Source organism: Myxine glutinosa, chromosome 12, assembly GCF_964187855.1.
Source record: "Myxine glutinosa chromosome 12, kmMyxGlut1.1, whole genome shotgun sequence".
NCBI lineage: Eukaryota > Metazoa > Chordata > Myxini > Myxiniformes > Myxinidae > Myxine > Myxine glutinosa.
In genome coordinates, this window is record NC_136272.1 from 35315364 (window position 1) to 35342540 (window position 27177).

The 27177-nt window shown below is 42.8% G+C and overlaps 1 protein-coding gene across 1 annotated transcript in view; it reads left to right on the forward strand.

The window, feature by feature from the left end:
- The window catches only part of UBR2 (ubiquitin protein ligase E3 component n-recognin 2), a 327955-nt gene that overhangs the window by 220269 nt on the left and 80509 nt on the right, over nt 1–27177 (forward strand). Inside the window, exons 17-21 of the mRNA XM_078766741.1 lie at nt 2277–2387; nt 9855–9920; nt 14742–14861; nt 20974–21037; nt 21243–21367. Coding sequence (XP_078622867.1) covers nt 2277–2387; nt 9855–9920; nt 14742–14861; nt 20974–21037; nt 21243–21367 — 486 coding nt within the window. The remainder of the gene's footprint in view (nt 1–2276; nt 2388–9854; nt 9921–14741; nt 14862–20973; nt 21038–21242; nt 21368–27177) is intronic.

Here is a 27177-nt window from a genome sequence, read left to right on the forward strand (position 1 = left end):
CAGGAGAGAGTAGATCGACTCCTGACAAACTCTTCCTATATAAACGTGCAGCTCCGAAGTAACACGGCAGCGTGTGCAAAGCGACTGAGAAACAGGTGTAGCGGCCGCTTCCGTGTTACAGATTCGGCGCGCACTCTTCACACATAAACGTGCAACTGAGAAAGATGTGTAGCGGCCGCTTCCGTTTTGCAGAATTCAATCTTTTTTCAAAATGGGCGCCATGTACTGTTTAGATTTTGATGATTTACGTGTGATATGATTCAACGGATGTTTATATGAATCGTTTAAAATAAAAAAAGCCTTCAATTTCTGATATTTTTCTTTTCATTTGGGCTTCCCAATTGAAGCCCCGCCCATAGGGCGGGTACTGTTGCTAGTATATATTTAAAAAAATTCATTAGTTGTGGGGTGACATAGCTAATTTTTTGAGAATCAGCATTGGCCGATTGTGGTCAGGGTGAGTTCTGATTACCGATTACTGTACTGTATAAGAAAACAAAAAAGAACCACCGTTCGAGGCAATTTTTCCCCGCAGAGCAGGGGCTGGCCTTTTTTGGGCACCATGGTCCCCTTTTTGAAGCAATGTTTTACGGCCGGATGCCCTTCCTGCCGCCATCCCTGTTAGTCGCCTTTTGCACACACAGGGAATTACCAGTGAACTGGTACTCAATTTGCCGACCTCGGAAGGATGACAGGCGGAGTCAACCCTCCTGGCATTAATTCAGCGATCGACCGGGATTCCAACCCAGGATCCTAGGATCCCAAGCCAGCACCCTAACCGCTAAGCCAACGCCAGGATTACTGTACTGTATGCAACCCAAAAACCTTTCGTAGCTTTCACCCTTGTTGAGGGCAAATTTCAATAAACAAATTAGAAAAAGAATGTTGAATTGTAGACATTCTAATGATATGTGTGTAAACATTATTCTTTATTGACAGTTGCCAATCGTTGTGTGACAGGTAGAAAAAATTTGGCTTGGTAATTTTGAAAGCATGTTAATACGGCAATCGGCTCAGAAATCGTGTTATCAAATTTATTTTGCTTAGAAATTCACAAAGAGAAACAACATAACTTTTCTAAAGCACACCCTACTGCTACTTGTGTATACAAAATGTTGATCAGACAATCACAAACAAACCACCAAAAAGAAACCAGAGCGACAAAGAGCAAAGTTACTTAGTCAGATTTGCCCAAACAGCTTTGTCAGCTGCGGCGGATTTCTGTTCGTCCCTATGCAGCCCAGTGTCGCTGCAGACAATATTAATCAACGTCAGGTTTGGCCGACCAACTCTCTTTTCTGATGGCTTTCAAAGTACGACGCTATTTGCTGCTTCTTCTTTGTGCTGGAGACCATGACTCACCAATCTCAAACTCCTCTTCTTCACAACATCAGAATTTTTTCGGCAAATTACTATATAGTTCAATGTTTGTGACGTGGTCTTTTCAAAGGATGTTGAGTGTTTTACGGAGGAGCTTGGTGTAGTTTCCATCCATTTTACATGTCATGCTACTAGTCAGTGTCCACGACTCACACCCATATACAGTAAGATTGATTCAACTATTGCTTTACAAAGCCGGATTTTGGTGCTTCGTTGCAGCGGGGCGTGCCAAACTTTCTCAAGCTTGTTTGCTTCTGCCCACACCTGTCCAATGCGGCAGCTGACGTCATAGGCAGTGTTAGTATATGAGCCAAGTTATTTGAAGTCTTGAACTATCTCGAGCACTTCACCATTTGCTGCCCTGAGAGTTCGTTATTCATTCGGGCGACGATGTCTGTGCATGCAATTTGTTTTTGAGGCATTGATAAGAAGACCGACTTTGCTGGCTATATCTTCGAATCTTGTGAATGAAAGCACACCCGGATCATATAAATTAACCAATTGCTTTAGAAACTGCCACTTGTATAAAGGAAAACGTGATCGCTCGTACGCTGCTGAGGTTACTTCCTGGTCAAGTACGTCCAGACGTCATACGTTGCAGGCATAGCCTACACGAGTGCATCAAAGCGTCAGTTAAATTTTATTTTTTTCAAATTTCAAAAGTGGGCCGACAGTATTCTGGGCCCCAGAGCAAAAGGGTCCCATTTTACATGGTCTTTAACAGCCCCATTATATAACTCATTCACTAATAGGTACGTTATAAGTGTATACTGCATCTCCGCTTCCTGATGCATTGGCTTGAACATTTTGCTGCACGATGCTGCTGTTTGATATACACCTGATGGCATTTTGTACTGCCGTTGGCTGCCTCTATTTTTCCCTTCCCTTCATCCTAGGGTGATATGAGTCCTCCATCTCTCATCGAACAGCCGCTTCGCTGTCTTGCACTAGTGGCACAGGAGCGAGCCGGGATGTGGAGACGAAATGGGTTTTCACTTGTGAACCAGGTACAGTGATAATGAAAGAACTTGTGAAGATGAAAGAGCTTTCCCCATTTTGTCCATTATTGTGTCTTGTTCACAATGTTCGCCAAAGTGTGCCAGCATATTGCTGCTCGTGAAATAAAAGAACATCAAGGACATAGACTTTTTATTCTGAACTAAGTACAGGGATGTTGATCAAGCTCCATGTATTTATTTGGGATGTTTCACGTACACACTTGTTCCATTGATCTTGTGGTCGTGTCTTCGTACCATCTGTGTAGAAATCTTAGTATGGGTGCACAGCCATTTTTAATGTTTGATTTTGACTTCCTCCACATTTATGTAAAAGTAATGCCACACACATTTTCTTTGAGTGGTCCGAATAAACTTAAATCACAACTTAAAAATCATGGTCTGTTCGGGGCATGATTTACAACTTCCACATCTCACTTTGGTAGTCTTACTTACATTTTTTATGTGAGGATGAGTATTATCCTGCATTATCATCCTGCAATGAATCATTTGTTTATCGTTTCTCTCATCATTGTTCGAGGGCCAGTCAATAAGTAACCTTAAAATGGCGATATAAATTTCGAGAATGTAATGTGTGTAGTTGTAGATGGACATATGTTATATCTACGGGTAAGAGTCATGTTTTGCATGTTTTAGATCTGGCAACATTGAGCGTATGACCTTAGTAGAGCAGTTCCAAGATGGCGGCTCCCTTAGAAGCATGCACCAGGGAGGAGCAACATTCTGTCATCCGTTTCTTGGGAAGTGAGGGTGTGAATCCCAGTGAAATCCATCGCAGAATGAAGATGCAATATGGTGACGCATGTTTATCGCTGCAGCAGGTGTACGACTGGGACAGGAAGTTTAAAAGTGGTGTGTCCAGTGTGGCAGACGCTGCTCGCTCGGGCCAGACTCACACAGCCGACACACCAGTAATGGTTGCAGGAGTTGAGTGCATGCTAAGGAAAACCGTCGCATGACGCTGGATGAAGTGGTCTCCAAATTGAACATTAGCTATGGTTCCGCACACCATATCATTCACAACGTGCTGGGATTCCCCAAAGTGTCTGCAAGGTGGGTGCCTAGACAACTCACACCCGAACTGAAAGAACGGTGAGTGGACGCATGTGAAGAACTTCTGTGACATTACGAAACAGAAGGCGACACTTTCTTACAGCGCGCAGTGATTGGGGATGAAAGCTGAGTCCACTACATTCAGCCAGAAACAAAGAGGGCAAGCAATGAGTGGCGCCATTCAACTTCAACGAAGCCCAAAAAATTCCGCACACAGCCGTCTGCTGGAAAAGTGAGGCTGACGCTCCTCTGGGATAGCCGAGGCCCACTTGTGGAGCATTACATGCCCAGATCGACCACAGTCACCAGTGCATCAAACTGAAACCTCCTTAAAAATCATCTGAAATCGGCAATCAGATCAAAACGTCGTGGACTACTCACTACCGGTAGTGTTTTGCTGCAGCATGACAATGCTCGGCCCCATACGGCCCGTGCTGCAGCTGCAACAATCGAGGACCTGCATTTTGAGTGTCTTCCTCATCTAGCCTATTCGCCAGACCTCGCCCCTTCTGATTACCACATCTTTGGGCCACTGAAAGAGGTGCTTGGTGAAACCACTTTCCGATCCGACGAAGAGGTCCAAGAGGCGGTGCTCGAATGGCTACACAAGCAGCCAAAATATATTTTTTTCTAAAGGAATCCAGGCCTTAGTAAAGCACTGGAAAAAATGCATTGAACGCAATGGAGATTATGTTGAAACATAACACAGTTGTTACACACGTACATGCAATAAACAAGTTGTGAAAAATATTTTAAGGTTGCTTATTGACTGCCCCTCGTATGTATGTGTGTGTGTGTGTATATATATATATATATTTATATATATATGTTTATGTATATATGTTTATGTATATATGTATGTGTATATATGTATGTGTGTGTATGTGTATATGTATATGTATATTAACGGTGGAGACCAAGAATATCTGTATTCCATGCTATTTCATTTGCTTTGACTGAAGTGAAATAATAGATCCACGTCTCGCATGTCAGACGCAGTGGTGTTATGTTTAAAGTGTCCGCTCTGAATATGGGAGATCGGCGGTTCAAACTCCAGCCGAGTCATACCAAACACTTAAAAAATGGTACGTGTAGCTTTCTTGTTTGACGCTCAGCACTTAAAAGGATAGAGCATGGACCATTATTTTATTTTTTTGGATGCAAAGTCGAGGCTCGTGTAAGAGCTAACACATTAAACACAAAAACATGCACGTACACATAAAACACACAATAAAGGGAGTGGTAGATAAGAGGGGGAGAGAGAGAGAGAGGGAAGCATGGAAGCACAACAACAGTAGAGAACAGGGACGTCAGTAGATCTGTGGAAGGGAGAGGGCCAGTGGGGAGGGGTGAGGAAGGGGTACACAGTATAAAGCAAATGAACACTACTAGGAATTTAAGGAATGAAGTCAGATTGAAAAAGTTGGATCTGGGGTGTATTAACGGGGGTAGAAAAGATCAAGGTTTTGGATTGGGGAAGATAAGAGATGGTGGTGAACAGCTGTTTTAAAGACCTGAGGGAGGAGTGGGATTGAAGAGAGTTTGGGAGTTTGTTCCAGAGGCAGGAAAAAAGAGGAATGAAAGAGTGAAGGTGAGCAGAGAGTCTTGAGGCAGTTTCATCAGAAGAGGGTTGCTGTCAGATCTTGTGTGTCCTGAAGGAATAATTGGGGAAGAGCACAGACAGAGCTGGGGGAGCTATAGGCCGGAGTGGAGTCGGTAGAAGGCAGAAACTGTAGTCAGTAAAAAACAATCCCTATCAGTTGGCCTCCATGGGGAGGAGGAAATTCCTCCTGAGAAAATGCCCAGCTGAATGTGTACCCTCCGCTTATGTAGGTTGACATACATGGACATCGTAATAAAGAATAATTTAGTTTAAATTACTTCGTCCCATCGATCGGTTTCCACATTTTACCCACTTTGCATTTATTGTTTTATTTTCAATTTTCGATTCAAATGGAATTTCACTTTGACTGGGATCTCCGGAGATTGAAAGATGGAGTTTTTATTGAATATTTAACGCCAGCAATTGAGATCGAGATTCCCAATCCCTCCTCCATCCAAATTTCCAGTTTTCTCTCTTGAGAGTTCCCTTTTGTATCCATATTAGTTAGGTCCAAAACTTCAATTCCGTGACCATTTTCTGGCTAGTAAGGTTTGACGATTGATTTGACTTCTATTGACATTTTATAACAAAAATAGCCTCTATGTCCCTCCCAAAAATCCCGGCATTTTTCGCCAGAGGCTCGAATCCAAGATGACCGCTGGCACTATCTTGAAAAATTTAGTTTTGAACCAGAACACCTAGAATCACGTACAAAGACACTTTTTTGGGTAATTTGACCACGAGGATTCCGAATCTGACATTAGTTTGACGTTATGACATTATTTTGACCCAGAAATCCAAGATGGCCACCATCCAGTAGAGCGAAAATGCAACTTTTAAATGGGAGAACATATGATCATGAATTAACACATTATTTTGGCTAAATCTATACTGGCCACGGAATTGAGGTCCTGATTAGTGAATTGCTATTTTCTTGTTTTTTATTTGTCTGTGTGTGTAATGTCATATACTTATTTCTGTCTTTCCAGGGAGTATACGAGCGAATGAGACGGCACTGAAAAGCGCAGTATTCAGAAGATAGCTGTCAAGAGAATGTCCACCGTTCCGTGTGTCCTCCAATGTGGCGGGCTTTGCAATGAAGCCACTTGTTACCTCCGTTGAGAGTTGGGAAAATTTCAAGAAAAAAGCCCTGTTATGGAGCGGTCTTGACAAGTTCGGAGACGTTTATGCAACAGTCAATTGGGATAATGGTCAATGAAGCCACTCGTTACCTCCGTTGAGAGTTGGGAAAATTTCAAGAAAAAAGCCCTGTTATGGAGCGGTCTTGACAAGTTCGGAGACGTTTATGCAACAGTCAATTGGGATAATGGTCCCGGCAGACAATGTGTCCATAAATCATGTAGGCTGACCTTATGGAATGCTAATAAACTGGAGCAGGCCAAGACAAGACAGAAAAAACGAGAAGTCAAGGAATGCCAATCTCAGTCTTCGTCCATGTCTGAGGATTTCCCCCCGGCTACTTCTCCACCTGCCAAGCGGCTGCGATCAAGTGTAGAAGGGCTGATACATGAAAAAACAAAATGTGTCTGGTGCTGTAAACCGGAGTCGGCAAAGCACCCAGAATCAAAGCTGTCCCTGATTTCGTATGATAATTATGCATGGGCAACGTTCAAGAGTCACACGGTGGTCCTCGAAGATCAGAGCATGCGAGACAGAATCAACTGTGTGATCGATTATGCAGCTGATGACCCATATGCGATTGAGATCAGATATCACAACAAATGCTGGTTGAAATATGTGCGTAGTTACCAGAAAATGAGTGAAGATGACAAACTCCCACGCATGCACAATGTCAATCTCCGTGAGGCTCAGACTATCTTCTTTGACCACATCAGAACAGTTATCTTTGAGGAACGTGAGCTAAGGTCACTACAGAGCCTCCTCAAAGACTACAGCTCTATCATATCTCGGTATGGCTTCTCAACATCCAGCATCAAGTCATCCTTTATCAAAGATACTGACTTCGCTCAGTCCATCACAGGCAACCCCTACTCCAACATGGCCTGGGACATGTGGATCGAATGCACCATGAACAAGGGCAGCAAAATGAAGTCTGGCTGGCTCTCCATCCTCAAGAATGAGAAGCAGCTGCTGGTGCACTCCAGAAATGTGAACAATGTAGCCCAGATCAGGGCGGCTCATAATGCCCTGGCCAACCGAAAAAAAGCCAAGAGGAAGCACATTGAATGTGGCCCAAAACGAATGCGAGAAGATGAGCAGTGCGTGCAGGACCTGGTAGCCTGCATACACGAGTTTGACTCCTTTCCATTCGACCCATCCTCACCCACACTCCGCACCCTACAGTCAGCCATGCCTGCCTCTAATGAGCTCGTTGTGGACTTCAATTCTGCCCATGCTGCAGGGGAGGAAAAGTTGACCAGCTTCTTGCAGGAGCGGGTATTCAGTAAGAATACCTCCCTTCATGCACCTGTCCCTCTGAGTAAACGCTTGACATTTGCCAAGATGCCAGACATGGAGAAGCCCAGGGAGGAACTCAAAACGAGAGCTGCTGAAATGGAGCAGAATGCTCTCAAGGCAGTGATCAACCTGGTTGAGGTCAGTCATCTTGTGGACCTCACTGAGTTGCTGGAACATCGTGTTGTTGAGGAGTGTGTGGCTTTATTCAACTCCAACGGAACATACAGGAAGACACAGAAGAGTAAGCTCATCCAGAAACTCTCTCTGCAATCTGTAGATCTGCAGGAACCCTACACCGCTCTCATCGACATGGGCATGATTTGGAGGATGGCAACTCCATCAGCAGAGGATCGACAGACGCAACATGGCACCCCATACAAGTGGTCAGACTATGTCCACAAGGTGTCTTCCATCATCCATGCCCGCCATGGTGATGCTGAACGTATCTTCTGTGTGAATGACCCATATGACACACCATACTCTACTAAAGATGACGAGCGAGACCTGCGGGTACAGGGTAAGGCACATATACCCAACACCTACATGAAATTGAATGACCCCTTCCCTTCTGCCCAAGCATTCAAAACACTTCTATGTAGCATCAGCAACAAGGGGCGGATGCAAAAGCTGATATGCACCTACCTGACAGACCTTGCAGAGAGTGTTGATGCAGAGATTGTCTACTCTGTTGGCTCCCACTGCACCAAATTGTCAACCCAGCAACCAATGGAGAACTACAGCTTTGACCAGTCTGAGGCTGATACTGTCCTCTTTTCTGCTTACGCAGTTCTGCGTGAATCAGGCTACAGTGGCCCTGTTGTCATTGATACCGCTGATACCGATGCCTATGTCGCGGCAGCAGTCATCTCGCAGCAGCTGCCCGGAAAGCTCTGTATCAAGAGGAAGAAGGAGACTATCTTATGTCATGGCCTGGTTAATGACGAGATGGCAGACTGTATTGTGCAGCTGCACTGTATGACAGGCTGTGATGCCAACTCAGGCTTCTATGGCAAGGGTAAGAAGTTGGTGTATGACCGGGTGGCGAAGAGCCCTGTGGCTCGACGGCAGCTCTCGCTGTGTGGAGATAGCCTTGACCTTGAGGAGGAGGTGCTAGAGGAGCTCTTCCAGTTCACACGACATGTCATCTATGGCGACGAAAAGAGTAGCACCATGGCTGAAGCCCGTGCAGCAAAGTGGAAGACACTGAAAAACAAATCATTTATCCGTCTCCCTCCAGATGCAGACAGCCTATGCCAACACTGCCTCCGAGCAAACTACTTGGCATATCTTGTGCGTCATCCCTCCAAGAAACACCACGCCTCGCCACTCGGACATGGCTGGGAGCTAGTGGGTGGTCGCTGTCGCCCTGTCCGCCACACGCAACCTGCTCTCCCGACACATCTACCTGCACCAGGGCCAGCTGAAGAGAGTGAGGAAGATGAGAGCCAGGAGGGGAATGAGGAGCGAGATGATGATGTACAAAGGCGGGGAGATTCATCGGAATCTGATGATTCAGATTCTAGTGAAGCAGAATGCTCTGATTCGGACTAATCATATAATTAAAGGTCATATTGATTAATTACTTCATTTGAAAACTGTTCAAGTCACAGCTATTAAAAATAGCTTATTTTGAAGTGTAATGAGTTTACTTGTCATGCAATCATCAATTACTTTACTGCAAGATATCCTTATGGAGGTAGTTTCTTTAACATGTTTAAGTACAAAAGTTGCATTTTCGCTCCACTGGATGGTGGCCATCTTGGATTTCTGGGTCAAAATAATGTCATAACGTCAAACTAATGTCAGATTCGGAATCCTCGTGGTCAAATTACCAAAAAAAGTGTCTTTGTACGTGATTCTAGGTGTTCTGGTTCAAAACGTAATTTTTCAAGATAGTGCCGGCGGTCATCTTGGATTCGGGCCTCTGGCGAAAAATGCCGGGATTTTTGGGAGGGACATAGAGGCTATTTTTGTTATAAAATGTCAATAGAAGTCAAATCAATCGTCAAACCTTACTAGCCAGAAAATGGTCACGGAATTGAAGTTTTGGACCTAACTATATTGTCCACCCCATGGATCTTCTCCTGCCCCTTCCCCCTCACCCCATTCTTCCCCACACTCATTGTTTGTCTGCCTCCCTCTGCCTTGGCCTTTGGCTCTGCTGTTGGTATTTCCTCCCTGTCTCTACTGTTTCTTTTTTCCAGTTGCATTCGGATTCGTTCAGTGTGCTCGTACGAGCTCATACTCATCCTGCAATCACGACAACACTTTTGTTTCCATGATCATTCCTGCCTATCTACATCACCTATTAAAAAGCTTTATTTGTTTTTTTTCCTCCCATATATCTCCTTCTTTTTAAACAGGTTTACTATTACCAGAATGTGCGTTGCCGTCGAGAGATGTTCGACAAAGATATCATGATGCTCCAGGTGTGTTAATGCATTCCTGGCGGTGGTAAGTACCAAGGATTTTAACTTGTGATGAGGTTGATTGTCTTTATACAATTGATTGTCATCCAAACTTGAAATTAATCTTTTTCTACATAGTTGATGTGGGAGCAATATATTTTTGCTTCTTTTGCATGTGCTATTTTGACAATAAGAATTTTCCTTTCAAAAGACTTTGGCACGTTTGGTAAATTCATGAATTGATTGTAATGCTTTAAATGCACATGTAAGGGATATATGGTACTTTCACTCTCCTTGCGCAAGCTCCTTTATCTGTGTCACAAAGAATAAAGGGGAAGTTTTGCAAAAACTCTGTATCCTTGACATCGTTAGCTCTTTCAGGAATAGAAGGACATAGGGTTATTGCTGGGTGTGTACAGTAGTATATGTATACAACAACAACAACATGCATTTTAAGGCCATGTTCCCTGCTAGAGCGGGGGTTAGCCTTGCGGTCCCCATGACAATCTTCTCCATTTTGCCCTATTTTCTGCATCTCTCCTTGTTTAACCCCCTTGCCCGCATTTCTTCTTCCACCATCTTTAGCCAAGTCTTTCTCGGTCTTCCCCGTCCTCTACTTCCTTCTACATTAACTTCCATCACTCTTCTCAACCAGTCACTTTCATCCTTCCTCAATACATGACCAAACCATCTCAACCTGTTCCTCTTCACAGCATCAATCACAGGCAATATTCCCATCATCTTTTGCAATTCATCATTTGTCTTCCTCTCTCTCAACGATACTCCGCACATCCATCGAACCATTCGCATTTCCACCCTTTCCAGCCTTCGTTGCTGCTCTACGTTCATTACCCATGTCTCGCTCCCATAAATCATAACACTTCTCACACATGCAGCATACACCTTTCCCTTCAGCTTCAGCGACACTCTCCTCCTCATCAGCACGCCACTCAGTTCCCGAAACTTCTTCCATGCACATCTCACTCGAGCAACCGTTGCCGAGTCTGATCCACCTTCTCCATTCAGCATGTCTCCGAGGTAGCAAAATGTTTTCACACCTTCCAGCTTCACGCCGTCTCCAAGATCCAACTCAACATTTCCTCCATCTGCAGCTCCCTCTGTGCACACCTTACATTTGAATGTAGCTGCCACACTGGTTAATGACCCTCTCAGACCACTACATTTTTGATGAACCCACTCAGCACACATTGTACATTGAATGGAGTTCACTCCGACACCCTTCCTGCACACAGCACACGGCCACTTCCCAGTTCTTTCCACCTCACCACATGCTTTACCACTTGCCATCACCTTTGTCTTTCCGATATTCACCTTCAGACCTTTTGTCTGCATACATTCCTTCCACTTGTTCATCTTTTCCTTCAGTCCATCCATACTTTCCGCAATCAACACCAGATCATCTGCATACAACAACTCCCACGGTAAACCCTCCTTTACGGTCCGAGCCAGCACCTCCATCACAGCTACAAATAGTAGTGGACTTAGTACCGACCCCTGATGCACTCCCACCTTCACCTCAAACTCACCACTGTTCCCGTCCTTCGTCCTTACAGCTGTGCGTGCTCTTTTGTACATTGCCATCACTACTCTGATCAACCATTCCTCCACTCCTAACTTCCTCAATGCCCATGTCAATACTTTGCGTGGAACCCTATCGAATGCTTTCTCCAGATCAACAAACCCAAAAAACAACTTCTTCCTCTTATCCATGTACTTCTCCTGCAACTGCCTCACAATGAAAAGCGCATCTGTCGTTCCTCTTCCTGGCATAAATCCAAACTGCATTTCGTCGATCTTCACATTCTTCCTTATCCTCCTCTCCAACACCCTTTCCAATACCTTCATTCCATGCTCCAATAACTTTATCGCTCGGTACGAGCCACACTCCAGAGGGTCACCTTTCCCCTTGTATAGAGGGACGAGGGACGAGGGTACAGTAGTATATGTATGTGCATTACATACCGCCCACTGCTAACGATAGTGTCAACTGCAACTGTGTCAGTCAGCCTGAAAGCTATAAAAGCTCTAAAAGCATTGTGGAAATGCTCGGCACACTCAGGAGAAGAATCAATCAATCGATGCTTTTCTGGCTCACTGACCATCATGTTTATGCTATACAGGCAGTCCGTGGTTTTCGATCATCCGTTCATATGAACATTACATTTTATAACCATATGTTTCGGTCTTTTGAACATTCAATTCATTCACACAAACATGGCTTTATTATGCCTCCGCCGACGAAGTTCCCTGATGTATCATATCTGATGCCTAATGAAGGTGTGTTGACTGCATCAAAATATGCGCTCAGTAACAAACGGGTTAAAATCGGGCCCAAAACGCTCAAAATGCCTGCTCGAACCTACAGGGGGCATTGCTTCAGCAGTGAAATTCTATTCTAAATTTCTAAGAAATTTCAGCAGTCAATGTCATTGACTGTTGTAAGAAATTCTAAATTCTTCAGCAGTCGATGTCATTGACTGTTGTAAGAAATTCTAAATTCTTCAGCAGTCAGTCATTGACTGTTGTAAGAAATTCTAAATTTTTCAGCAGTCGATGTCATTGACTGTTGTAAGAAATTCTAAATTATTCAGCAGTCAATGTCATTGACTGTTGTAAGAAATTCTAAATTCTTCAGCAGTCGATGTCATTGACTGTTGTAAGAAATTCTAAATTATTCAGCAGTCGATGTCATTGACTGTTGTAAGAAATTCTAAATTATTCAGCAGTCAATGTCATTGACGGTTGTAAGAAATTCTAAATTCTTCAGCAGTCGATGTCATTGACTGTTGTAAGAAATTCTAAATTCTTCAGCAGTCGATGTCATTGACTGTTGTAAGAAATTCTAAATTCTTCAGCAGTCAATGTCATTGACTGTTGTAAGAAATTCTAAATTATTCAGCAGTCGATGTCATTGACTGTTGTAAGAAATTCTAAATTATTCAGCAGTCAATGTCATTGACGGTTGTAAGAAATTCTAAATTCTTCAGCAGTCGATGTCATTGACTGTTGTAAGAAATTCTAAATTCTTCAGCAGTCGATGTCATTGACTGTTGTAAGAAATTCTAAATTCTTCAGCAGTCGATGTCATTGACTGTTGTAAGAAATTCTAAATTCTTCAGCAGTCAATGTCATTGACTGTTGTAAGAAATTCTAAATTATTCAGCAGTCAATGTCATTGACGGTTGTAAGAAATTCTAAATTCTTCAGCAGTCGATGTCATTGACTGTTGTAAGAAATTCTAAATTCTTCAGCAGTCGATGTCATTGACTGTTGTAAGAAATTCTAAATTCTTCAGCAGTCAATGTCATTGACTGTTGTAAGAAAGTCTAAATTCTTCAGCAGTCGATGTCATTGACTGTTGTAAGAAATTCTAAATTATTCAGCAGTCAATGTCATTGACTGTTGTAAGAAATTCTAAATTATTCAGCAGTCGATGTCATTGACTGTTGTAAGAAATTCTAAATTCTTCAGCAGTCAATGTCATTGACTGTTGTAAGAAATTCTAAATTATTCAGCAGTCAATGTCATTGACTGTTGTAAGAAAGTCTAAATTCTTCAGCAGTCGATGTCATTGACTGTTGTAAGAAATTCTAAATTATTCAGCAGTCAATGTCATTGACTGTTGTAAGAAATTCTAAATTCTTCAGCAGTCGATGTCATTGACTGTTGTAAGAAATTCTAAATTCTTCAGCAGTCAATGTCATTGACTGTTATAAGAAATTCTAAATTCTTCAGCAGTCGATGTCATTGACTGTTGTAAAAAATTCTAAATTATTCAGCAGTCAATGTCATTGACTGTTATAAGAAATTCTAAATTATTCAGCAGTCAATGTCATTGACTGTTATAAGAAATTCTAAATTCTTCAGCAGTCAATGTCATTGACTGTTATAAGAAATTCTAAATTCTTCAGCAGTCAATGTCATTGACTGTTGCTCCTTATCCAAGTGAGCTTCAGGACCCGTTGTCCTATTTGTATTACAGTATTACTGTATGTATTTATAGCATCAATTTATTTTTAAAAATAACATTTAATAATGTTTTATGTAAAAAGTAGAGTATAATTTTTGTTCAGGAACCAATTAATCTCTTGGTACGTGTATTAACAGGGAATTTATTGTTCTGATTTATAAACATCCAGCTTACAAACATTTTCACGAACAAATTGTATTCGGGAACTGGGGACTGCCTGTAATCTATGTTAAGAGATACCATTTTATAGAAAAAGGTAAAGTAACCAGTTAGTAAAACAAGGTTAATCACGTGTACTTTGATCTCGGTACACAATCAAACCAACGTTGTCAAATTAATTTACATGCACTTTGACCCGAAGACCAAAGCTCATCATCGTAAAAAAAAAACATTACATGCAACCGAGCCCGCAGGGCTATGTTATACCATAAAAAATTCTGTTTGGAGACCACTGGTAACATGTAGTGGATTCCCTTCAGGAATAAAATTGGCAAGCTGTCTTATGAGGTGGTGTATTGGAGTAGCATCTGACTGACTCATTGACTCTGACGTCAAGCCAAGATTAAAAGTATGACCCCGACAAAGTTCTTCAGGTTTCCCAGCTTCATTGTAGAAGAAGCATTTTGATTGGTCCATCTTTGTTCCATTTTGATTGCACGTTGATGGAAAGAATTAGCACCAAAAGTATTCCTCATTGTGCAAAGGATCAGGAAAGGTTATTCATAATGTCTAGTGACTGATGAGCTTAGTTTCAACTTCATCGGACGGAACCACTTGCGCTGACGTACAATTATCTGCTACCTGAAGGTGGCAACGATGTATGACAATGCCCATGTGTGCTTCTTGTACAGGTTGGTGCTTCGATGATGGATCCGAACCACTTTATAATGCTGCTGTTGAAACGTTTTGAAGTCTTCCCCATGTTTGGCTCTTTGGATTACCCCAGAAATATTGGCTCTGACATTGCCAAGGTAAATTGTGTGAGATTTCTTTCCTGCAGTCTATTAATTTACATCTTTGTTGAAATAATGGTTCTTTGTGGTTAATGGTTCATGGTTATTGCCTGCAGTTCGATTTGCTAATACAGTACAGTAAAACCCAGACTTTCGTGGATTCACAATTCGCGGAACCCAGTTATCCGCGGGTTTTATATGTATATTGTTCCTTCTTTTGCGGCCCCTGTGCCCCGGCTATTTGCGGGTTTTGTGGCCATAAACCATCCCCACCCAGCCACAGACCCCCAACATTTTTGATAGTTTTTTTTTTTTGAGGAAAAAGCCTGCCTCACAGAGACGATTTCCAACCTTCCGCATGGGTTGGGGGAGGGAGGAAGATTATAGATAGATGGGTCATGATGTGGTGAGGGGGGTTGCTTGGTTTTGTGCATTATTATTTTATCATATATTTTAAATCAGAAACCACGAGTGATTATATAACTATATATATTTATTACAAGTATAATTTTAAGTGTCATGATTCTTTTAGACATGCACACGATTAAAGTGTAATATATTGTGTAAATCTGACGTTGGTCAGCGAGGCTGGTTCATGGTATGTAAAAATGTACTTTTATTTTGGATCTAAAATAAAGTAAAATTCTAACACAGGGACTATGATGCCACGACGTTTAAAATCGTGTCGTTTAAACTCAACGTCTATCTCCGTAAGATAATACAGAATTGAATGTCTTTCTTTAAGCTTGAACTTCGAGTAGTAAAAACGGAAACTATTTCCGGGATCAAGACACGCTTTGGGGGACCACGCATGATCGTAGCAAAACAAACGGGTCGTTTTCGATAAAATAACATGACATTCGCATCAAAAGAGTTAGCTAACCGTTTAGAATTGTCTACAGTATATATTTTTTTCTTGATTTTTTTCTTTGTAAGCATTTTTAATGAAACTGTAATTATGTACATTTGTACTCTTAAACTTTAAAAAATTTCCGTCATGATTCACCAGTCCCCGTGAGCCCTAACCCCCTTTTCCCATTGAAACAACGCCCCGACATTCTCAATTCTCGGTATACACTGCCGTGATTGTCGGGATTTTATGGTATGCACTGCCAAGTTGCTCCAAAGTACTTCGTTACGGAATGGTCTATAACAGACCATTGGCGGCTAATTTGGGTTCCATCATTAAGCAAACAAATTTTAGATCACGGGGCTCTGTGAAGGCGAGTACTGGTTCAGTGAACAAGATGAACGATCAATTTTATCTCTGAGAGTCTGCTTGCTGCCATGAGAAACAAGGTGAGGCTGACATTTTGAGCATTATCCCTTTGTTAGGAAAAGCTTGGTTCACAATACAACAACAACAACATGCATTTTTAAGGCCATTTTCCCTGCTAGAGCGGGGGTTAGCCTTGTGGTCCCCATGACAATCTTCTCCATTTTGCCCTATTTTCTGCATCTCTCCTTGTTAACCCCCTTGCCCGCATTTCTTCTTCCACTATCTTTAGCCAAGTCTTTCTCGGTCTTCCCCGTCCTCCACTTCCTTCTACATTCATTTCCATCACTCTTCTCAACCAGTCACTTTCATCCTTCCTCAACACATGACCAAACCATCTCAACCTGTTCCTTTTCACAGCATCAATCACAGGCTCTATTCCCATCATCTGTCGCAATTCATCATTTGTCTTCCTCTCTCTCAACGATACAACCCTCGACAAAAAGGGTTGGCGGCAGGAAGGGCATCCGGCCGTAAAACATTGCTTCAAAAAGGGGACTGAAAAACAACAACAACCACGGTGCCCGAAAAAGGCCAACCCCCGCTTGCGGGGAAAAATGGCCTCTAAAGGTGGTTTTTTCTCTCAACGATACTCCGCACATCCATCGAACCATTCGCATTTCCACCCTTTCCAACCTACGTTGCTGCTCTACGTTCATTACCCATGTCTCGCTCCCATAAATCATAACACTTCTCACACATGCAGCATACACCTTTCCCTTCAGCTTCAACGACACTCCCCTCCTCATCAGCACGCCACTCAGTTCCCGAAACTTCTTCCATGCACATCTCACTCGAGCAACCGTTGCCGAGTCTGATCCACCTTCTCCATTCAGCATGTCTCCGAGGTAGCAAAATGTTTTCACACCTTCCAGCTTCACGCCGTCTCCAAGATCCAACTCAACATTTCCTCCATCTTTAGCTCTCTCTGTGCACACCTTGCATTTGAATGTAGCTGCCACACTGGTTATTGACCCTCTCAGACCACTACATTTTTGATGAACCCACTCAGTGCACATTGTACATTGAATGGAGTTCACTCCGACACCCTTCCTACACACAGCACAGGGCCACTTCCCAGTTCTTTCCACCTCACCACATGCTTTACCACTTGCCATCACCTTCGTCTTTCTGATATTCACCTTCAGACCTTTTGTCTCCATACATTCCTTCCACTTGTTCATCTTTTCCTTCAGTCCATCCATACTTTCCGCAATCAACACCAGATCATCTGCATACAACAACTCCCACGGTAAACGCTCCTTTACGTTCTGAGCCAGCACCTCCATCACAGCTACAAATAGTAGTGGACTTAGTACCGACCCCTGATGCACTCCCACCTTCACCTCACTCACCACTGTTCCCGTTTTTCGTCCTGACAGCTGTGCGCGCTCTTTTGTACATTGACATCACTACTCTGATCAACCATTCCTCCACTCCCAACTTCCTCAATGCCCATGTCAATACTTTGCATGGAACCCTATCGAATGCTTTCTCCAGATCAACAAACCCAAGAAACAACTTCTTCCTCTGCTCCATGTACTTCTCCTGCAACTGCCTCACAATGAAAAGCGCGTCTGTCGTTCCTCTTCCTGGCATAAATCCAAACTGCATTTCGTCGATCTTCACTTTCTTCCTTATCCTCCTCTCCAACACCCTTTCCAATACCTTCATTCCATGCTCCAATAACTTTATCGCTCGGTACGAGCCACACTCCAGAGGGTCACCTTTCCCCTTGTATAGAGGGACGAGGGTACTCGGTTCCCAATCCACAGGAAGGTGGCCTTCTTTCTCCACCAGATTACAGATCTCTGTCATTCTCTTCACACCCCAACTTCCTGCTGCCTTCAACATATCTCCCAACTCCTGTCGGCCCTCCCGCTTTTCTACTCTTCATTGCTTTTATCGCTTCCTCAACTCCCTTCTCAGTTATCTTCTCTGCTGGTCCTAAAACTGGGTTACTCTCTATGTTGCCATCCCATTCATTCTCTGTATTCAACAGCATTTCCATATATCTTTTCCATCTTCCTTTAAGTCCATCTGGGTCGACAACGATTTGTCCCACTTCATCCTTCAAGCAACTCACCCCCATCACATCACACCTCTCTTTCGCTATCTGCTTTGCAATCCTGAATACTGCTCTCTGACCCTCTTCCGAATCCAAGCGTTTTCCGAACATTTTCCTACATGCCTCCTGCGCCTTTGCGACCTCCTTCTTTGCAGCCTTCTTGGCTGCCTTATAACTTTCATGCTCTACTGTTTCTGCTCCCGTACCCTACGCCTTCTGCCACTCCTTGAACTTCTTCCTCTTCTCGTCAATCCTCTTTCCAACTTCATCATCCCACCACCATGTTTCCGAGTGCCTCGGTGGTCCTTTTGTCCATCCACATACCTCACCAACGGCTCCCAACAGACTAGCTTTCATTGACATCCAACCACTTTCAAGCTCAACCACATCATCCTCTACCCTACTCAGCCTCTCTTTTAAATCATCATCATCCTCAGAATGAACCCTCTTTTTTCCCCTGACAAATAGCTACTACTTGCAATGTCAGCTATACCTCATTAACTGTGGCTGTAACTTTTTTTTTTTGTTTACTGAATCGAGGCTCGTGAAAGAGCTAACATTTATTTCACAAACAAATCAACCAGACAAACAAGATATATAAAAAGAGGGAGTGGAAGACAAGATGGGGAGAGAAGGGGAAGCACACAAACATAACATTTGAGAGCAGGGAGATGTGTGGAAGGGAGAGGGCTTGGGGGGGAGGAGGCGTGGGAAGCGGGGGGGGGGGGGGGGGGTGGTGGGAGAAGTATAAAACACAAGGACACCAAGGACTTCCAGGACAGAAGTTGGTATTTCAAAAAAGTGGATTTGGGGTGAAATTAGCGGGGGTAGAAAAGATCAAGGTTTTGGATGGGGGAAGATAAGAGATGGTGGTGAACAGCTGTTTTAAAGACCTGGAGGGTGGAGTGGGATTGAAGAGAGTGAGGGAGTTTGTTCCAGAGGCGGGAGAAAAGAGAATGAAGGAGTGAAGGTGAGCAGAGATTCTTGATTTTGGCAGTTTAACCATAAGAGGGTTGCAGGCAGATCTTGTGCGACCTGTAGGAATATTTGGGGGACAGAGCCCAGAGAGAGCTGGGGGGGCAAGGCCAGAGAGGAGTCGGTAGAAGACGGTCGGTAGAATCGGTAGAATAACTATACTCTTATCAACTTTTTTGTTGATAAAATGTGTTACCCTCTGCTGCTTGGGACCAATATGGACTTATGAGGGTCATCCTACAAGTTCTGTACCCCAACGTTGATGCATTTGGTGAAGTACAGTAGTCAACCAACCTTTTGATCCCAGTAGAGAAGCCTTCCTCCAGAGGGGTTCTTAATGAAGTGGATGTAGCTGTATTAAAACGTCTTCCCTCGAGTTTAGTGGATTATTATTATTTTTCTTTACGAGTTTCTTTATGGATTTTATGTGACTTTTACTTCTCCATCACCATTGATTTAACATGAGTTTTAACCAATGCTCTCTGACTGAAGCTTTCTGCTGAAGCCACATCCTTGATACACAATTGCCATTATTTAAATCTTGAAACAAAACAAAGTATGAGAAACTTTATATTTACAAAACACTTTGGTATCTAGAGAGTTCATAGAACATTATACCTCCACAGTGTTCAGGTATATACTTCGATTTTAATGAAATAATGATTTTATAAAGATCTCCTTTTTTTTTTAATCTGGAAGTTTAGAGCTGCTGAAGCAGTCTTATACACCACTTTTATACAGTACACTGTAATAAGACGACGTTGAGTCTCAGTTTAGGAAATGGAGGCTTTATTGATCACCATAGAATGCAGCATCAATCGACATCGTACATAGCCATATCGGTGTCTTCTTCTTTACCCTGATGCTGTATCCTCTTGTACATGGCCATATACCCGGCCTCCTCTTCACCCCAATACTATCCCTCTCGCATGCCATGCCCTGTCATGCTATATACCGATTATACAGCATGGTTCTTGGAAGTATGAGAAGGTGATTTGTGTTCTACAGTGTTCAAATTTACAATTCAATAATTTAAATAAAGGTTTAAAGAGGCTTGAATTAACCTATGTAACACGTTGCATTAGTTCTTCGTGCCTGTTGTTCATTTCCTTTATAACATCCTTAAAAACAGCAAGTTTCCTGTTTGGAATGATTTTTAGAAATTTTTTTTGTGTGCCAGACAGACAGAGGAAACATTTTATCTCACTCCTCTCTATGCATGTGTGGTCAGGACAAATTAAATGCTAATTTACAGTAAAATGAAAGACTTGGCTTCCTATTCGTGTTAAACATATAACATTCAATTTACGCAAGTTGTTCCTCGATCATAAACTGATAATACAGACAGAAGGACATGAACCAATTGCTTAACCCCGCTTTTTGCTTCATGTGTGTGGGGTAAATATTGAGAAGGTATATATGTGTTCTTATACAAACACTGACATTTCACTTCAAACGTAAGAATTGTAATGATGGAACCTGTTGGGTGACCCTTGTAGTCAGGCGAAAGATGGAAATTGCTTTGTCAATCTGTGTGAAGAATGAATGAATGAATGAATGATCATTTTAAGGCCATTTTTCCCCGCTAGAGTGGGGGTTAGCGTTGCGGGCCCCATGACAATCATGGTTCCCTGTTTGAAGCAATGTTTTTATGGCCGGATGCCCTTCCTGACACCAACCCTTAGTCGCCTCTTACGATGCGCAGGGATACGGTGTTCCTATTCTAGGCCGGGGTACACACCGGGATGTGTGAAGGGTATACTGTTTAATAAAATCCACACCACCCCGCCCCCTTCCTGTCATTTGTACAGGATGCTGTGCAGCACAATGCGACACTATTGGAAGAGCTCCTCCATTTGATCATCATGGTTGTAGGTTGGTGAATAACCTGTCACAGCGAATTGATCCCCATTTCATTACATTTGAAGTAGTGTTCCTTTGCAATTGTTTTTTGCCCAGCATGTTTCTTTCAGCATGCGAGCACCAATAAATGATGAATTATTATAAACAACAATGCTATATGAGCTATGATAAACAACTATACGATATAATCAACCTTGGTATACTCTCTTGTCTGCAGGGGAAAGATATGTGCCAGGCCTCGGTCAGGTAACTGGGGAGGACGTGGTACGTCGTGAAGTTATCCACCAGCTTTCTATCAAACCCATGGCTCACAGTGAACTTGTCAAAGCACTACCTGAAGATGTATGATATTGTTCCTTCTTCCTTGTTTTGTACTTTACCTATTTAATTAGCTCTTTAATTGACCACCAAAGATTCAGTTGATCTTTATTTTTTTGACAATTATTACAATACTGAATGACAGCTTTAAAGGTGGGTTTTTAACAGTGTAAATGAGGCAGCCTGCCCAAGGGTGTCATTGATTGATTGTAGACAATCTGAATTCAGATTGTGCTTTCAGTGAGTAATAGTGGATTTGCCACAGCAGTGGAGTGATAGCGTTGGGCTGACTATCAAAAGATAAAATGTTTTTTCCATTAAATAGTATATGGCCCACAAACACCACGCAACTTTCGAATTGACGTATTATTGGGAAAGGAAGCCTGTGTGTGTGTGTGTGTGTGTGTGTGTGTGTGTGTGTGTGTGTGTGTGTGTGTGTGTGTGTGTGTGTGTGTGTGTGTGTGTGTGTGTGTGTGTGTTTGTGTGTGTGTGTGTTTACAGTAAACAGATTCGGCTCGGTGGGCACTTTTGACTTGCCGATGCAAGCGCGAAAGCTGGAACTCAAATTGTATTTTAAACCTAATTTTCAGCATTTAAACGAAAGAGTGGAAATTTGAATATTGTTAACCGTAATTGTTCTGTTCCTGAATGGAAATCGGACTCGTGGAAATGTACGAAAACAAGAAATATCCTTGATTGAGAGTTTATTTGTTCGTACCATTTACAATTGGTACATTCTAGCGTTGTCTGTGGATATAACACACACACACACACACACACACACACACACACACACACATACACATACACATACACATACACCTACAAACAAACTAGAGTTGAAGCTGCCCACGGCTCGGTGATGATCCCGGAAAGAGCCCTTAGCACAAAACTTTGAAAACATGAAAACTTCACAGCTTGGTCCATGAATCGTGATCCTTATGGAGATAATGAACGACACACACACCAACTTTTAGTAATACATTCAAATATGTAGTATCATTTGTCTTGCGGTCCTGCAACTAAACCAAAAATATATATTTATAACAGCCTTCACAGCTGTTACACAGCCCTCCTCTCAACCACCGCCAACCTACAAATATGATATTTAGTAAACGGGCAACGGTACCCGCCCTACGGGCGGGGCTTCGATTGGGAGGCCCAAATGAAAAGGCTAAATATCAGAAATTGAAGGCTTTTTTTCTTTTAAACGATTTATATAAACATCTGTTAAATCTCAATCGGTGCAGCCGTTTGTGCGGCACCCGGGAAAATAACGTCATGCGGGAGCACGTATCAGCAGGATGTGGCAGTGTGGGAGTCCACGTTTCTGATTCTCCATCATGCCGAAGTAGCCCACCACACCTCTAGTAAGGGAAACATATGAAAATCTGTTAACTAAATTGTTACCAAAAAATTTCTTCACCAATATGTTTGTAAAGGTGTGTAATAACATGTGTTAAAATGTTGAAGGTCAACTCCCGTGGGAAACCCAGAAAAAAAGCTGTTGAATTCGGGTACCGAAAAATTATTTTCGAGAATTTTTATTTTTTTAAATTGGCCCTTAAGTAACTTATGAGGGGTCAAATAAGGGTTTTTCATGATTCTGAGTTGATTGTTAACATTTATATTTCACCACAGACACTCCTTTGTGGAAAAATAATTTCTAAATAAATCTCATTTTCTACTTTGCAGGACATGGAGTCTAGCAATATGGATGAAGACGTTACTCCACCTGTGCTCAATTGCTTCATCTGTGCACGCTCGGATACACCAGCTGAAAGGCTCATACAGGCAACTCCAAAGGGATACTCAACTTTATTGAAACAAGCAGAAACTGTCGAAAATGTTACTGTTGTGGAACGTATGAAGGAGGCTCAAAAGGAAGGAAAACTGAGGTACCACCAGAAGTGTAAAAATGATCTGTACAACAACTTTGTTGCAACCACCAAGAAGTCAGCTCAAGCATCAAAGGCAGAGAAAGAGTCATCAAAGTTGAAGAGAAGACGCACTACTTGTGAGTTCAGTTCATCAACTGGCTGCAGTTCTAGAAGATCACAGTCAGTTGACCTCCTGTATAAGGATGTATGCATTCTTTGCAACCAACCAGCCCAGCTCTACAAAAATAATCCAGCACAAGCTAGAAAGAAATACAGAGTGCCAGATAATTTGACTGCAGATACACTGAAGGCAAGCTTGCTGAAGACAGCACGGAGTCGCGGGGATGACTGGGGCACTGAAGTCACTGGACGCCTGGAAGGGATCAACGACTTGGTAGCAGAAGAAACACTGTACCATTTGCGATGCAAACTTATGTTTGCGAGAGGTGACAGTTTGTCCAAGACTGATGAGGAAGGAAAAAGGAAGAGAGGACAGAGGAGTATTGATGAGGAGCGAGAGGCAGTTTTTATTGAATTCTGCGAATGGTTAGACTCAGAATTAGAGCATGGGGTAATGAACATGGACCAAGTCCATGAAAAGCTGCAGGAGTTTGATCAGTCACCAGAGAAGAGCCTTTCTTATTCAAAGCATTGGCTAAAGATAAAACTTCTAGAGAAATACGAAGACACCTTGTATTTCACAACACAGGAAAGAAGGGCAGATGTACTCTGTCTCAAAGATGGCACCGACAATATTCTGCGAGTGCATCATGCTAATCTTGACCATGGAGATGAGAAGACTCAGATCATAAAGACGGCACTCAAGTTCATATCCAATGATATTGCCTTGATTGATTTAGGTCCAAAGTCATACCCCACCACACACAGTATGACTGACATCGATAGTCAGCTGACACTTGTTCCTGCAAGCCTTCAGATGTTCTTGAGACCGATTGTCAAGACAGACGAAAGAGTTGCCGTTTGGGGGCAGAATTTTATTAAGGCCTGTCGACCTCGGTCTGGAGTATTGCCACACCAAATGGGGCTTGCCATACAACTTGATCATAGATTTGGGTCAAAATGGATGCTCAACAAGTTCCACCGGCTGGGATACACTGAGTCTTACACGGAGACACAAAACTACAAATACTGCTTCCTTAATAGTAGGAGTGGAGATGATGTTCCAGATACTTCTGGCACTCTTGACACCATTGTGGAGGAAACCGATGAACAGATCAATGATGAGGTTGCGGTTGATGCTGCGCTTGAGGATCAATCAGTGATGACAGCCAAAGTGCCAGCCAGTGAAAGTGAATTGTCAAGTAATGATCAGGTGGTCTTTATGGAGGTTGGGGAAACAAACAATGCAGTCACTCAGTTTGTTGGAGACAATATAGATTTAAACATTGTCTCTATTCACGGAAACACTCCCTTTCACTCAATGGGTTGGATCGAAGTCACCTCTCCGGCACCACCTTTGCCAGATCCACAGACAACAGCAGCTTTCCCCCGGGTGAAGTTGAAGGCACTCGACAAAGCCAAGATCCTGAGAGGAACTGAAGTAAAGATTATTCCATTTACGAACAGGAAACAGATAGGAACGAACGCGATCATGTTTCTCCCCCTCGCTGAGCTTTCCTCCTCCCTGGCTCATGATCAGCCACTCCTCACTCCAGGTGACACACTCTGGGCAGCGGGGTGGGTGATCAAAGCCAACGATCCTGAGTTCCCACACTCCAACTGGAATGGCTGGATGAAGAGAATCCATGCTAATGATGCAAAGCAGAGCACACAGATCGAGTTCCTCCCAGTTATTGAAGGAGACCCTAATGACCTCAACACCATCTTCACCACTCTGAAAGAGTGCATACGGCACGCTGGGGTCGCTATAGTGACCTTTGATCTTCCGATTTGGCTGAAGGCTGTGAATATAATAAAGCAGGGAAATCTACCCGTCATTCCAAGGTTGGGTGGTTTTCACCTGCTGAAGTCTTATCTTGGATCAATGGGTAACATCATGGAAGATTCTGGACTACGAGATGTGATCCAGTTGATGTCTTTTGATGATTTTGTCTTTGATGATCCAGTTGATGTTGTTGAGTCTGAAGAAGACATAGACAATGACTGTTGAAACTTCTGACATTGTGAATGAGAAATAACTCTTGAGTATTATATATGTATGTGAAATAAAAGCTACTTTGTGTGTAAATGTAAAAGTGAAAATATAAATGTTAACAATCAACTCAGAATCATGAAAAACCCTTATTTGACCCCTCATAAGTTACTTAAGGGCCGATTAAAAAAAATAAAAATTCTCGAAAATAATTTTTCGGTACCCGAATTCAACAGCTTTTTTTCTGGGTTTCCCACGGGAGTTGAACTTCAACATTTTAACACATATTATTACACACCTTTACAAACATATTGGTGAAGAAATTTTTTGGTAACAATTTAGTTAACAGATTTGTGAAATATCTCATAAAATGCCCTTACTACTCCAAGCATTCCGCTCTTCAGATTCGCCATGAGAGATTTAAGCTTGATACTGAAGACGCGTGCAGTTAGTACTCCCGATGTCGTATGTACTCCCGATACGTGTTTCCTTCATTGTAAAAAACACCAAATCAACAGTTAAAAGGATTTTGAGCCGATAGGTGTTACGGCCTTGGCAAGATCGATGGAAACAGCGATCTGTGAGAATGATGATGTTTATATACGAATGTTTATATACGGATGATGTTTATATTGGTTTTGCGTTGTCCTTTCCGCATATCTCGTGGGATTGTGAGTTGGAGAGACGGCCGTGATGGCGGGGAGGGGGTTGGAATTCTCTCAAGCAGGGATTCAACCCGTGTCCTTATAAAAGGTCTTTGTCCGAGGTCACCGAGTCCGATCGGTGCAGCCGTGCAGCGATCGGTGCAGCCGTTTGTGCGTCACTCGGGAAAGCAACATCGTCACAATGGAAACATCGTCACAATGGAAACATCGTCACAATGAACGTTATGCGAATGCGAGTGTTATGCGGGAGTCCAAACCTGAGAATGCTGGAGACCAAAGCTGAAATTGGAAAAACTAAATAGCCTATTTTACTCCTGGAGATCCCAAGATTACCCACCCAAAATATCGTTGCGATCGGTTCAGCCGATTTTGCAGTACCTTCGAACGGACAGACGGACATTTGGTGAATTATCGTAAGATATCGTCATTTGAAAATTTATCTGTACATGCACAAGCCCCAAATATGTCCTTCACATTGGTGTTCAGAAGAACCTAATCTCGCGATCTGTCAGAGGGTTGTGTCATACACTTCCATCCATTCAGGCCTTGCATCGACCCACAAGGTCGGGAGTTTGCAGTATGAGCACATTCCTGTTCGTCGAGCTGAGAAAAGTCTTCTTGTCTTTCGTTCTGCAGAGGTATAGCCCTTTCTCTTTTTCCAAGGTACTTTTCCAAGTACTACTGTGTTCAAAAAGTATCCGACCTTTATTTTTCGTGCGTAAAAAAGAAGAAGCTAGGGAGGCGTTGATTGGTGCACGTATGTAGGCGATCCTAATGCACACGCGTGAATTTTTTCACACCTGCAGAAGCTGTCATTCGACGGCAGACCGCCAATGAGTGAGGAAATGTAAGTGAGCGCCGTCGGATTTTCGTTTTTGACAAAATGACGGAAAAACTTGAACAACGCTACTGCATCAAATTTTGTGTAAAGCTTGGCGATTCCCAAGTGGAAACGATCCGTAAGATTCAACACCGTTCATTCCATTATGAAGGAGGATTTGGGCTTCAGGAGAATCTCAGCGAAGTTCGTACCAAAGCTGCTAACGATTGAGCTGAAGCAACTCCGTTTGGAGATCGCACAGGACATGCTGGAGACTGTGAACAGCGATCCCAGCTTCCTCAACCCAGTGATCACTGGCGATGAGTCCTGGGTTTATGGGTACGACCCAGAAACCA